Source organism: Marmota flaviventris, chromosome 15 (assembly GCF_047511675.1).
Source record: "Marmota flaviventris isolate mMarFla1 chromosome 15, mMarFla1.hap1, whole genome shotgun sequence".
NCBI lineage: Eukaryota > Metazoa > Chordata > Mammalia > Rodentia > Sciuridae > Marmota > Marmota flaviventris.
Genome location: NC_092512.1, coordinates 44,756,407 through 44,771,231, shown reverse-complemented (window position 1 = coordinate 44,771,231; position 14,825 = coordinate 44,756,407). Strand labels below are relative to the sequence as shown.

At 38.7% G+C, this 14,825-nt stretch overlaps 1 protein-coding gene across 1 annotated transcript in view; it reads left to right on the top strand.

Annotated features, from left to right (window-relative positions):
• Window positions 1–1,770: 1,770 nt before the first annotated feature.
• The window catches only part of Necab1 (N-terminal EF-hand calcium binding protein 1), a 146,106-nt gene continuing 133,051 nt past the window's right edge, over window positions 1,771–14,825 (top strand). Inside the window, exons 1-2 of the mRNA XM_027952699.2 lie at window positions 1,771–1,876; window positions 8,841–8,865. Of these exons, the coding sequence (XP_027808500.2) occupies window positions 1,778–1,876; window positions 8,841–8,865 (124 nt within the window). The 5' untranslated portion in view covers window positions 1,771–1,777. The remainder of the gene's footprint in view (window positions 1,877–8,840; window positions 8,866–14,825) is intronic.

The following is a 14,825-nucleotide window of genomic DNA, read 5'->3' as shown; positions in this document are numbered from 1 at the left end:
TTCTCTTTTATTGCTGAGTAAAATTCCATTGTGTATATATGCCACATTTTTTTAAAAAATCCATTCATTCACTGAAGGGCATCTAGGTTGACTTCACAGTTTAGCTATTGTGAATTGTGCTGCTGTAAATATTGTTGTGGCTGTGTCCCTGGCTATAGACCTTTAAGTCCCTTGGGTATAGACCAAGGAGTCGGGTAGCTGGTTCAAATGGTGGTTCCATTCCCAGTTTTACAAGAATCTCCATACTGCTAAGAAAATCCACTTCTTTATAGGAAGAGTGGCAATGAATTTGTAGCCACATTGTAAAGTTGGCACACACCCAAGTGATTCCAACATATACCTGAGTTAAGAACAAATGGAGGAGGAAGAGCATGAGAAGAAGATTAACATTAAACAGGGATGAGAGGTGGGAGGGAAAGGGAGAGAGAAGGGAAATTGCATGGAAATGGAAGGAGACCCTCAGGGTTATACAAAATTACATACAAGAGGAAGTGAGGGGAAAGGGAAAAAAAACAAGGGGAAGAAATGAATTACAGTAGATGGGGTAGAGAGAGAAGAGGGGAGGGGAGGGGAGGGAAGGGGGGATAGTAGAGGATAGGAAAGGCAGCAGAATACAACAGACACTAGTATGGCAATATGTAAATCAGTGGATGTGTAACTGATGTGATTCTGCAATCTGTATACGGTAAAAATGGGAGTTCATAACCCACTTGAATCAAAGTGTGAAATATGATATGTCAAGAACTATGTAATGTTTTGAACAACCAACAATAAAAATTAAAAAAAAAGAACAAATGGGTTCATTGTTTATGAACACTGAACAACATAGCAGGACTGAGTTGAATGAGGTGAATAAGAAAGATAGGATGCAAAATTTAAGAAGATAATCACTCTGCATCAGACAATCGCAGGGCAGGACCTCAGAACCACTATCTCCTTATATTTTGTGTCCAGTGTGCCTGGGTGGCATCACTCTTGACCTGATAGCACTGCCATATCTAAGCCTCAGAGCTCTTTAAGGTAAGCACCATCATGGTGACCATTTTACTGATAAGGAAGACTGAGGCTTGAAGATTTAGTAACTTGCTGGATTGCAAGATAACGAAGTAATTAAGACAAATTTGGACTCAGATCTGGCAGATTCAAAAACGGAATACCTAGATCCCAAGAAGAAATTAGTCATTCTTCCGTCATGCTATCCAGGACCCCACCTGCCTTTGGGGAGGGCAAGGCAGACAGCCCTGCTTGGACAAAAAGTCAAGTAGGCACAATATCTTTGAATCCCTTCGTGGTTTTCAAGGTGAGGTGAGTCTGGGGATGTCTTCCTCCTTTGGCTGCTTAGGACAAAAGTCCTTCTATCTATTGCTCCAGTCTGTCTCTCTATCGGGGCAACAGCCTTCTTGCTTTTATGTGAGGCTGTCGTGCGGTGGGCAGGGGCTTTTAGGGTTATCTCTGGTAGGTGGCTGACGGCCCTGCAAGGAAGAGCCCACTCAATGGCAAGGGGAGTTGCTCGTTGCTAAGTGCAGGGAGGAGTCCGTTCCTGGCACCGTCAGCGAGGGAAGGGGGCGGCGAGAGTGAGCGTTTGGAGCCAGGAGGCCGGAGGGAGGGAGGAGGAGACCCAGCGCAGAGACAGCGGAGGGAGGCGCGCGAGAGAGCAAGCTTGCACTCACTCGGATCCCAAGCCCGGGCGGCGCAGAAGCAGCTGCGGCCGCGCCCTAGTCCGAGTCCGTGCATCCGCCCAGCCCGGTCCCGCCCGCGGGCGTCAGGGCTCCCGAGGATGGAGGATTCCCGGGAGACATCGCCATCCTCCAACAACTCCTCCGAAGAGCTCAGCTCTGCCCTGCAGCTGTCCAAGGGCATGTCGATCTTCCTCGACGTAAGTACAGCTGGAAGGAGTTAGGTGGGCACTTGCCCAGCCTCACTCCACTTCCCCCGGGAATGGCGGGTGACTGGAGGGCTCAGGTGTTGACCAACTTTTTGCCCCCAGAACATGGATAAGAATGACCTTCTCTCCTCCGATCCACAGTCAACCCCCAAGGCAAATGCAAGAGAAAGGTCTGCCTTCAACTTGTGAAGGGGCTGTCCCAGACCTGCAACTTGGGATTTAACAACCCTTGATGAAATTCCAAAAGTTAGATTTCTCAACAGCCTGGGTTTCTGTAGGGGCTGAACTGTAAATGTAACAGTCTCCATTGGGGTGAATAGAACGTTTTAAAGAGCTATCAGATATGGGGTCCCATCTCATCTGTACTGTGCCCTATTTGCTGATAGGCAACCTCTCTCTCGTGCTCTAAACCAACCCCAGCAAGCTCTAGAAATTGCGAGGCCCCGGGGTTTTCTAGCAGCTCTCCTGGAAAACAATTACTTTGAACATATTTGTTTTCCATTATCCAGCGGTGGACAAGATCTCTTTCATGATCATCATTCTTTATTGTTTTTTTCACTGCCACTTTCTGTTCCCAACCCCCTTCCCTGATATCCCCCTTCCCTGACCCTCTCCAAGTTGTGATTACTATTATTATCTTCAGTCCTAGCTTTTGACTTGTTTTTCCTTTGGTCCTGTCTCTTGCTTGGGATTGATTTCCTTTCTCCATTTCTCTGATATGATGATCATTCCTTCTTTTCTTTCTGTGCTATTTTTTTTTCTGTCATCATGCTGTGGATTTCTATCTTTATAGCAGTTTTAGTTCTTATTGGTTTCTCAGTTTTACTGTGCTTTTCCTTCCTGCTGTTTCTCTTCTCTGTATTTTTCACCCTGCTGTCCGGCTCTTTTCTCTGCCTTTGGGTTTCCTGATCATCTTTCCATCCCTCAGTTGCCTGTGGGGCTCCTGGCTCTCCCTGTTCCTCAGTTGTCACATTCATGCCGTTCCCCCAGGTAGTGTCTGGCTCAGTGGGGAAAATTCTAGCTACTGCTTGTTTGATAGAAAATAGGCAAAGGGCATCTAGGAATATGGAATGTTCTTTCCCTTACCTTTTCCAAGCTATCATTTCTAATTAAAATTGAAATAAATCAGAGGTGGGCCAGAGGCCAAATGCATTTATTTGTAGAAAGATGAAAATATGAGGAAATCAAATTATTAGTATCATAATGGTGAGGCCAAGATAATGAAGTTAATGGTAGGAGGGGCAAGGAGCCCTCCGGACTTTATTTTGAATGGGTGAGCTAGGATATTTTCATGTGGCAGAGAAACTCCTATCAATACTTAAAAGTGGTTTAAAGCACATGAAAGAGTATTCAGCTGTGTGGGGAACAGCCTTCTCTGGTCATCAGCTCCTACTGGGGATCTAGGAACTTCGGGCCAGCCATCTTCTTCCCACCAAAAATAAGTGTCTGCTTCCTCTTTGTTGGCTCAATCAGATTGCTAAGGTCCTTATTCTTCCTCAGCATCTATCTCTGCTTGGCTTGAGTCAAGCAGATGGTGTTATTGGTGCTAATGGTTTCACCAGCTGATACTATTCCTTCATGTTCTACTATTCAGGACTACAAAGCCCTTGAGGAACTGAGATGGGAGAGGGGACAGGCAAGGTAGCTCATCTGAGAAGAAAATCCTCAGGGCAAGAGAAAGTTGGGACCGCTGAAGGTCATGTCAGTTATAGGCTGACAACTAAACTGTCTGCTGTGAAGTGGATTTGGAAGGCAAGTAGCTCCTCTGTTCTGAACTGATCTGTACTCTGCCCTCCAAGGATATCAAATGCTTCCTTGTGATTTTTCTTTAAAACAGCTAACAAATTGTGGTAATAATGTGGAGATGAATGAATCGAAACTGGATAGATGGGAACTCAGCCTCCCAGACACATATACACCAATCTCGGCTCAAGTCTTCAACTGCATTTTTTTTTTAAAAAAAGAAGAAATTAAAATCTGATTTGTTATTACATATGCACAGTTGTTCCCATGTTCTAAAAACAAAACAGCATCAGTTCCTGAAGGAATTTGTCATTTATGAATAGAGCATCTTTACCTTCTCATATCTATTTCTAGAATTAAAAAAAAAATAAAAACATAAAACTGATTCCACACGAGAGGTGTTGACATGCTTCTTTGTCAGTAAAATGCTAGAGTCTACCCAGAAATAACTGCCATTGGATTTTGTCTGGAATAGAAAAGATTTTTGTTTACACATTTCTCTGAGTTATTTTGTGAAAAATCTAACACTTTGGTGAGATATGTGACATGAAAAAGGATTTGTTATTTCGGGATTTTTTGAATTATTCATTTTTGGATCATGTTGCTGTTAGCAGAATAAAATGTGAAATATAAATATATCATTTTATTGGATTAGATTTAATATATTCTAGTAGCACTGCTAAGAAAGATTGCTTTTTAAATTCTATCCAGATCATAATAAATACGTGATAGATATTACCTATTCCAAAGGGGAACAGAAATGAAATTAGGGGGGTCTTTTGCATCACACAGACTAATTTCCAAATTAGAGGAAAACTGATTCCCAATGTTTATATTCCATTATCACTGGAATAATCAATCTTTTAGTAAGTGATTTAAACTCCTGCTGAGAATACTGTGAGTGACATGACTAGACATGTCCAGCTGGTTGAAAACTAGATGTGGACATTTGACAAGGAAATCAGAAAGACACTTAGCTCAACTCTTGACTCTTGTTTCATTTTCTTTATCTCTAAATCAGCAATAATAACGAGTCTGATACTTAGTTCCCAAAGTGATTGTGAATATGGAATAAGAATTGACAGTTTAGAAAAGTGCGAAAAAAAAGATAAAATGTGCTATATAAATTTGAAATAATAGGGTCATTCCAGTGTTCCATGTTGAATACGCAAGCAGCAGTAGCTAAATCCACAAACAAATGCAAGGAACTATTTCTTTATAAATCTAATTTGTATGATTTTATCTCTCAAAAAATGACTGAATTGAGTATCAGTTTATCATGAGTCCTCTTGAATTTTCTAAAAGGTTTAGAAAATCCTGTGCTGGTACCAAGGTGTGCCAGGATACTATGTCTGTGCACTTGCTTGCGGCATGCCTGCCAGCCACAGAAGAGACCGTGACCTGAGTTTGGTGTGCAGCAACACTGAAGGACCAAGAGAGTAACAGTTGTTTTCTTTGTCCCCTAGTGTACTATCTTTTCCCAGGTGACTGCATTCCAAATAACAGAGAATAAACTTGAATTTAGAATACTAGGCTCTGAAGCATGTGGACCTTCTTTTGAGTCATTTCATTCATCAACTCTGCTACTGTGCAAAAGTAATATATCCCCCAAAGCAAGACAAGTTCCTAATGAAATCAGTTGCAATTCCACCCACCTGCTGCCACTTTCTTCTTCTAATGGTTTTCCTTTGACATCTTATTGGGAAGGTAGGGGCCCTTCCTTACTTCAGTGATGAGGCAGGAGTGAGGCTAGAGGTTGTGGAAGAGAGAGGTAGCTTCACTGTTTGTCTTCCATTGCTTCCCCATCTACATATGCCTACCAGTGTATATCCTGAACTCAAGACCCAGGGCTTGGTTGGTCAGGAACTTGAGAAAAATGTAGCAATAGTTTCTCCTCAAAAAGTTATTCAATTCTGAAGTCCTGTGCATTCTCATTTGTTTGAGAGGTGAGATGGACAGAGGACCACTAAAGCAGAGTTTTAGAATTTTGATACAGCCACACATCCTGCTCTCCTAGTCACACATGCATAATTGATTATTTAAGTGAGATTGTCCAGTTGGTAGAATGGCAGTTAATGTCACAATCATCTATCCTAATTGTCAAGGGAAATTATGCTAGGCAATGATGAAATTTGCCTTTTTTCCTACATAGGACCTACCCTATGCAAAAATTGAGGAGATGAAAACATATGTACTAAGTACCTTTTCTCCATCCATCTTCCATACTTATCTTCCTGCATCCTATCTCTGGGTGACTAGTGGACTGGTACCAAAACAACCTGCTGGATATTCAGACCTACACATCATGACTCATCTTCTAGGTTTTACCTTCTGGGTGGCACAGAGTGTTCTGGGTGACTCCTAACTCCCTGCCTACATCCCAGTTCCTCAGAAGTTCACCAGGTAACTGAGTAGTCCATCTCATTTTGAGTTTTAACCTGTTAACATGATATGAAGCACTTAGGAAATGTTAAGTTCGGTAAATGGTGATTCTGTTCATTTCTTATGCTTTCAAGATAATATTTACATTTTGACACCCACCTTTAATAATATAAAGTGAAGAACAAGGAATTTCAGTTAAGTCCATCAAAGAATATCTTTGGAGGTAAATAATCTACTTGATAATGGAATATAGCCAAAAGCAGAGGATTTCTTGTATAGAAACTTTAAACCTCATCATAATATTTAAATTTATTTGCTATGCCTCTAGTGACAGCAAACTGTAAGATTAGCTGACCCAGATGACTGTGACAGCATAACATAATGAACTTGATTCTCATCTGCACTACAGCTTTTATTAGTTTGTGGACTCCGAGGCAAAATTTGCAGCAGAAGACAGTTCTATTCATATTTAATTACAAGAACTATCTTAATAACACAAGCGCTGTCTTAATTTTGTCTTTAAGAAGCTGAATTCTATTTAAGGTTTGTTTTTTTTTTAATGAAACAAAATGATGGCAGTCTTGGACCCAATTCTCTGGTGTGTGGTTATTTCTATTCTAGCCTCTTCTAACTCCTGGAGACACAATAGAACTTGAAATAGAATCCTAGAGTACATCAAAAGTGAAGGATAATATGTGCTTCCTGTCTCCTGATGCAGCTAGGGCACTCTGGCTTTAGAGTAGAGGAAGAAGCTTGTCGTGATGGAGGAACAGATCCCCAAACTCCCACTAGCAATTACCTCCGTAGAGTAGAAAGAATATGGGTATCATTCTTCTCGAAATATATCTCTTACTACTAAAAGCAGTCTTCCTTCAATAATTAAATCAATTTAATAAAAATGAGGACCAATAGCTTATGCATATTGGTCAAAGTGACAGCTATCTGTCATTGGGAAAGTTTCATGGGTGAGAATTTTAGTAATAATCTTAGCATTTTATAATTAAACACACCGTGGTAGTGGTTAGATTTATCTGTACTTCATTTCTTTGAAATCAATGAATGCAAGGAGGAGGATGTTCTTATGTAGAAAGTGATAAGATAGACAACTTGGGAATAAAAATTACCATTCATGTTTTAAGCTGTCTACCAAAAGGCACTGATCTAATTAGAAAAAAAAAGTTTTGATTATTTAATTATAACTACACATTATTCAGGGAAAAAAGTGATCATCAGGGGTGTTTTCCAGGTGATTAAAGTTTGTCTTTGCAATATGGTACAGGGACATGTTCTTTAGTTCTGCTATCATGTAGCTCTATATTATAACATCTAAATGGCTATCAGTAAATTTACTAGGGTTAATTTGATTGCAGCTAACAAACAAACAACCAACAAAAGCAATCCAAACCCAAAATGTTAAGATTTAAAAATATAGTGATTTTCTAGCTCCTATAATGAAAAGCAAATGTCTTCTCATCAGGGACTTGATAGGGGCTCAGAAAGGGCCATCAGGATCAAGTTTCTCTGAGTATCTGAACACTGCTTTCTTGGCTGTTAGTTATTTGCAAGTTACATGTTGTATTAATTTCCAAGGAGTACTGGAACAACCGCCACACAAGGGTGACTTAAACAACAGAACTTTCTCGTGGTTCTGGAGGCTGGACCACTCCAATATCTACCTCTGTCATCGGATAGCCTCTCTTCCCTCTGTCTCTGTGCCTCTGTGTCTCCTCGTAAGTTCACCAGTCATTGGATTTAGGGCACACCCCAACCCAATAATGCCTCACCTTGATTTGATGACATCAGCAAAGGCCCCATGTCTGAACAAGGTCACAGTCACAGGTACTGAGGGTTACAACTTTAATATTTGTTTTCAGGAGACACAACTCAACCTGCAGCTCACATGGTGACAAAATGACTACAGCAGTTCCTTACCTTATCTTCCCAAGTTCAAAGTCAGTAGAAAAGAAAGTACATCTCTCTTGTCACCATTGAAGCAAAACCGTGGCCTGTCATTCACTGGCCCTGAGTGCTTATGACTCAGCAATCACTGTGATCAGAGCATGTGAAACCCTGTTTGCCAGTCCAAAGTGATCTTCCCAGCCCTGGACTATGTGGGCCAATGCTGGAGGAAAGATCAGAAATCAGTTTCCTATACATCAAAAACAATTTAAAATAAATCCAAGATAATATAATTAATGCATACAGGTAGAGCAAGACATAGTATAGACATGCACGTTCCTATTTATCCATGATTTATTATTTTCTTTTTGTTTATTCCCAGTTTTATTGAGGTATGATTGATTTACATTAAAGTCTATATTTATAAACTACGAATCTGAAGGGTCTTGACATCTGTGAAACCATGGACATAATCAAGGTGATAACTATCTTTGTCACCCTCCAAATTCCCTTCTACCCTTTTATAATCCATCCCTGCCCACCCTGCCATTTGTAAGTGACCTTAATCTGCATTCTGTCACTAGTTTGCATTTTTTATAATTTCATATAAATGAATTTATACAGTAGATATTTTTTGTGACTAGGCTTTCTACTCAACCTAATTATTTTGAGGTTCATCCAAATATTTATATGTATCAATATCTCTTTTTTGGTTTACTAGTATTCCATTGTAAGGACAGACCACAGTTTATCCATTCACTTGTTTATGGACATTTGGGTTGTTTTCAGATTTTGGTTTTTATAAAGATCTCAGTTGGGAAATATTTACTCCAAAGTTGGAATTTCTTTTTGTTTAATAATAGATGAGGAAAATGTTCACTGCAATGCTTACTAAAAAAGGTGTTAAATTTCTTTTTCTTTTTTTTTTCAGATACTGAGGCGAGCAGACAAAAATGGTAAGACCTAAATACTACAGTTTCTATTTATTAATCTCATATTTTAGAATGCCTTATAAAGAATAATAGAGAAGGCGAAAAAACTCAGAAATTGACATATAAATGTGAGTTTCTTGTGCTAGTCACAATTTTAGGCAAGTTATGGTTCCAAATATTCATGAGAAGTTGGCAGAGGAATTTACATTTGACAGGAAGGCGGAATTTATGCCTTTGAAGTGAAGAGCCCTGTCATAATTGGGCTCTGGCATTTCCCTTTAATGCTTGAAAAAAAGTAATTTTACAGCAACAACAGCTTCTGTTCATCGAATGACTCCTGTGTGCCAAGCAGTGGGCTGGTTGCATCGTGTGCATTATGCATCAGTATTATTAAAATATAAAGCTGAGTCTTAAACCTAAGCCTGTTTGAAACTGAAGTCTACGCTTTTCACGCTTAACTTTATAGTGATCCTAAGAGTGCTACTGCATCCAAAGTGGTTGCTTGGGTGCAATGCTATATAGCATACATCCCATGTTCACTCTCCCATGTGAAGCGTAGGCACAAGGGTGATAAGCCATAGAGACAGAAAAGAGGACAAATCCAAAGTAAAAAATTCATTTGTCAATTTATTGACAGCTGCACAAAGTTCAGCAGTTATAAGCTGGCACAAGCAATATATTTTATTACTTTATTCCACTTTATTCACATAATCCCAAATTAGAGAAATTTATTCTGCTGCTATAGCTTATGTACTATAGTGTAGGTATATTATTGATGAGAGTTACTTGACAAATTTGGAATGCAAAGTCTTCCTTCCTTTCCTTGAAATCCCATTTATCAATGGGAAAGTTATAGTCAAATCCAGATTTGACAGTTTAAAGACAGTGGTTGTTGTCTAATTTGTCCTTAAGCAGCCAGATCAAGAAAAACTTGACTGACACTGTGCATCTTTCTACCCCAAAGAAAATACATTAATCTAAGATGCAATGAAGTAGAATCTCAAGTCCACATAATATTTAACTATGCCTGGCCGTCAGAATATTTTTTCAAATTATATTGTGGTAATTGAAATATTGCCGATTCAAAAGTAATTTTTAATTTTTTTTTTCATTTGAAGCATTTGATAACTCTTTAAAACAGAAATAATGACACTATCATCTTGTCTTCTCATCTGTCCTTCCACCTTTTGCCTGACACCCTGTCTCGGTGATGCCTAGAGTACAATGGCTCATCTGTAGGCCACTTGTCTTGTGCTTCAGCAGCTGTCGGCAGCTCAGAAATGCTTTATCTTTCTCCCCACCCAAGCTCCTGGTTCTCTCAAGATGTACCTTCATCTCCTTGGACCCTAAGACTCTAATTAAGGGCCACTCTTACCATTGTACCTGTCACTCTTCTTTCCATCGAAATTGTCATGATTCATAGTTACGATGAAAAGCAAAATTATCCTAGTCCGTAGTTAGGATAAAAAGCAAGTGAAAAATCAATTCAAATGATTTGTGGGCCTGTGATTACCTCCTGTGTTATGCTACACAGAGTCGTCACTTGCACGGGCAGCCCCCTGTCCCGTATTTCCTCCCATCTCCCCTTCCATCGGATGCCTCTCTCCTCCTTGCTACCTTTCCTCATGCCAAATAGTAATGTGCTATGAAAACTTAGCCCCACTCTGTTCTTACCTCTCACAATCATCACCATGAGTTCTGCTCAGCAGCCCATGGAAGCACTCTATTCCCTGAGCATCCCACCATCTGCCACACCTCTGTGATGCTGCCCTGCTTTGACCTTTTCCTGGTATGACATTCCACCCTCAGCTTGAGGATGCCTCTGAGTGGTTACACTTCTGCTCAGAAGGCTCCTTATCTGGAAGGTCTCCCAGAGCCTTCATCAGGGCTCCACCCTCACTCTCTACACTTTTGCATGTATCGATTATTGCCCTTCTGATGGAAGACTGCAGTTTGCTGGAGATTCTACTTCTCTAAGCCAAATATGCCTCTCCAGGGCAAGGAACTCTCTTATGAGTAAATACTCTGCCCAGCCAGCACTAGATGTGCAACAGATGTTTGTTTAATAAATTATTAATGATTGAGAATATTCTTTTCCATTATCCTTCTCCCTTCTCTCTGTCCACTCTTCTTCCTGGTTTTTTTTTTTTATTACTTTTGGAATTATATTTATTTCCACATTTTACAAGTTCACAAAAGCAAATAACAAAAGCCTATGACAATCTTGAGTTTATATCAAATGGAAAATATAAATCCTGATCTAATTTGAAAACATTTCTTAGTCGTTTTTTTTGTTTGTTTGGATAAAAGTTCATTTTACTCCTAGAATTAAACGTTTGTCTATTCATTGTAGAAGATAACATAGAAGCAAGAGGCAAAATTGATTACTAGGCGAGATGCATGTTTTATTAGCTATACATTTATAGATTAGCTTTGAAACTGAATTGCAAAACTACTTACTTACAAATTAGAAAACTACTTAGTACAAAATTACTTTGTTGAATAACGTTTACAGGTTCATATGGAAACATTTTTAATCTTATTCATACTAGGGTGGCTTCTTAATAAGTTCACAATTCTTCAAATAGAAAATATAAAACACTTTTCACCTTAAAAGTGAATGAAGATTAAGCCAAATTTGCAAGGTCAAGATATGTAAAGATTTTACTTCATAGCCCCTTTCTGTTCTAAATTTGGTTAACTTCTTCCTGTTTTTAGTCCCATCTATTCTACCTCCTTCTCTGTGTAGAGAGGGAGAGGAAGTCAAGCAGGCCCATGCCTAAATCCCAGCTATATCACCTAGTAACTACATGCATATCTTGGGGTTGTTATGAGTAATAGTGGAACAATATATGTAAAGTCTTTAGGAAAATATATGTAAAGTCTTCGGGGCAATGCCTGACACACTGTTAAGTGCTTAGTACTGAAAGTTTGAGCTGTTTTTTTTTTTTTGTTTTTTTTTGTGTGTGTGTGTGCTGCAAAGGTTCTGTTATTTCTATTGCCAGTGGAGTTTAATGAGAAAAAGACATAAGGCTATTTACCATACAAGGAGAACCAAAAAGAGAAAAGGAGGGTAGATGATCTAATGTAAATGTGAAGAAAGTAAACACCTTCCTGTGCCATGTGTTCATTGTGCAAATAAACAGCTGTCACATGTATTTGATCTTTTGGTAACAGACCCTCCTGTCAGAGAATCCCTTGTGGAAAGCTTAATTGGTGGTGGACTAACGAAAGGAATTAGAGGCAATAAACAGTATGATAGTTACCCTGCCAGAGGACAGAGTTAGCATTTGGATTTCATCTGACCTAAGAGAGAAGCTGCTGGACAAATGAGGAGGAAATACATGATTTGTGATTAATTAATAATAATGATGCCTTGGAGAGGGGTTTTGTTGCGGGGAGCAGTTGGTTGTTTTTAAATCATAGGTTAGGATCCTAGATATAAAGATAGACCTGCAAATAGGATTGCTCAGGGGAGATGCTGGCACTTTGATCTCAAGAGTGCAGAATTAAACCTAGAAATGCAAAACTCCTGAAAAGGCTTCCTTCACAAAGACTGAATGAAAATAGAAATGGCACATTGTTATTTTTTAAAAATTTGCAGAAATGTTTTTAAATTTTATTTTAAAATGTTTAACTAGCACACTAAGATTATATATATTCAAGGTATACAATGTGATGTCCTAAATATGCATTGTGCAATGATTACCACGATCAAACTAATTGACACATCCATCTGGATGCATGCTGGACATCACGTCCCCAGAACTTGTTCATCTCATTACTGAAAGTTAGTATCCCTGGACCAGCATCTCCCCATTGCTCCCACTCCAGCTCCTGGCATCCACCACTCTACTTTCCACTCCTTTGAGTTAGACTTTTTCAGATTCTGCATATAAGTGAGATCATACAGTATTTTTCTTTCTATGTCTGTGCCAAAGGATTTTTTTAGCCTTTATAAAAGGCAAAATGAAAAGGCTCGTAGTAGTGAATAACACGTCAGATGCCTCTTGCTCTTACTCGGTTCTACTGTTATTCTTGTCAGCAGACAGGTGGGCTATATGGGTGGTGCTTTTGATCCTTGTGTCACGACTGATCTCTTTAAGGGGCTCAGTTCTTCTCTGGTCTTTAACCCAGTCTAGCAGCCTGTACATTGTTCTTCTCTGAGGGCAAAGATGTCCGGTCCAAAATGCCACCACCACACTCATAAATATTTGTGAATATTTGTAAGAAGCACATAACCAATAATTTGACCTTAAAAATTTTGAAACAAACATATGTATTCCTTAATCAAACTAAGCTGTGTTGTTGTGTATCTATTGTTTATTAATCAAAATATTGGCCAAAATTTATGGAGGGCTTTATATGGGCCAGGTCCCATCTAAGGTGCTTGATATACATTGTTTTAATCAGTATGAAAAGTCTTTAAAATGGACAGTTTAGAGCAGTGGGAACAACACAGGATTTGAGATCAAACAAGTCCCAGTGTCCCAGCTCTGCCACAGTTAGCTTTGTAACACTGGACAGGTTACTCAACTTCCTTGTGCCTCAGTTTCCTCATCTGTGAAAGAAGGATAATAATACTACTTCTTTCATAAAGTTGCATTGAGAATTAAAAGGGATTGTGCCTCTAAATCATTTATTCTGATTTCATACATAATAATAATTGTTCAGTATTTGCAGCTATTTTATTAATATCCTCATCTTTAAATGGAGTAAATGAAGCTAGAGAAGTTATATATTTGTCACATATCGTTCTCAGCAGAACCAATATTGCAAACCCAGGTCTCTCTGACTCCAAATTGATCTTTTCACTTTGTTGTGTATGAATATATGTGTATGTTTCAGTCTGCAAAAACATAGAAATAATTGTCCTTGATTTGTAAATATCTTGCAGATGATGTTCTGGTTCCCCAATACAGAGTTAATTTATGGGTTTAATAAACTAAATGCATCCTTGGTCATCAGAAGGAATTATGATTGAATGACTAACATCTCCAAAAAATAATTTTAGCAATAAAAACTCCTAGCCTAAGAAGAGTTGATGTACTGTTTGTGTATTTAAAGATATTAAGAAGATTTCATTAGATTATAACCAGTTGAATACTGGTTATAATAAAAGCCTTTCAATTGGGCTGCCCCAAGTTTGGTTTATTCTATTCACATCTGAGAATATGATCTTAGGTAGAGGTTGAAACAAAGGTTTAGTAAGTAGGGTATGTCCGGGAAGGCTGGGTTATCCCAGCAACCTTTGGAATGTCTCAGAGGACTATAATTTCGAGTCTCCTGTACCTTGGTCATCAGGCTGTCTTTTTTGTGTGATCTATGTAGTCAAGCTTTGTCCTTTATCCCATCAGGCTCTCAGCCCTTCTTATCTTGTAATTAGCACTTCTGACCCCAAATAAAATGAAAAGCTTGAGGAGTGTACCCTGGAAAATTCAGAGTATGAGACCAACAATATGTATTTATTTTATAATTCCTCACTAATTTCTTAATTAGGAAAAATTAATAAAATTGAGAATCAGATAACTTATTATAGATTAATAGGGCTTTCAGATAATTTCATGCTTATGTTTACTTTCAGGCATTTGCAGACTTTTTAATGCATCTACTAGTTTGAAAGTCAAAGCAAAGTCTACTAGGAGTAATTCAGTAAAAAAAAAAAGTAATAAACAATGAAAAAACCACCTCATGCCCTAACAACATCCTTCCTGGAAGGAATGCCTCAGTGTCTCAGCAAGCAGGAGAAGCCCCTGAGTGCAAATGCTGACTATAATTATTAAAAAAAAAAAGTGAAAACAAATTTTATATTTCCATAGTAAAGTCTTTTTTTCTCAAATGTAAAGTAGTTTCATACTCATAATGTGTTACTTTTCTTCCAGAAGCAAAAAAAAAAAAAACCTGTGAAAATCCTAATCTTTACATAGCTGGGCATATCAGCTGTCGCAGAAACAAAAAGAAAATATAGATTCAAATTCCTGAGA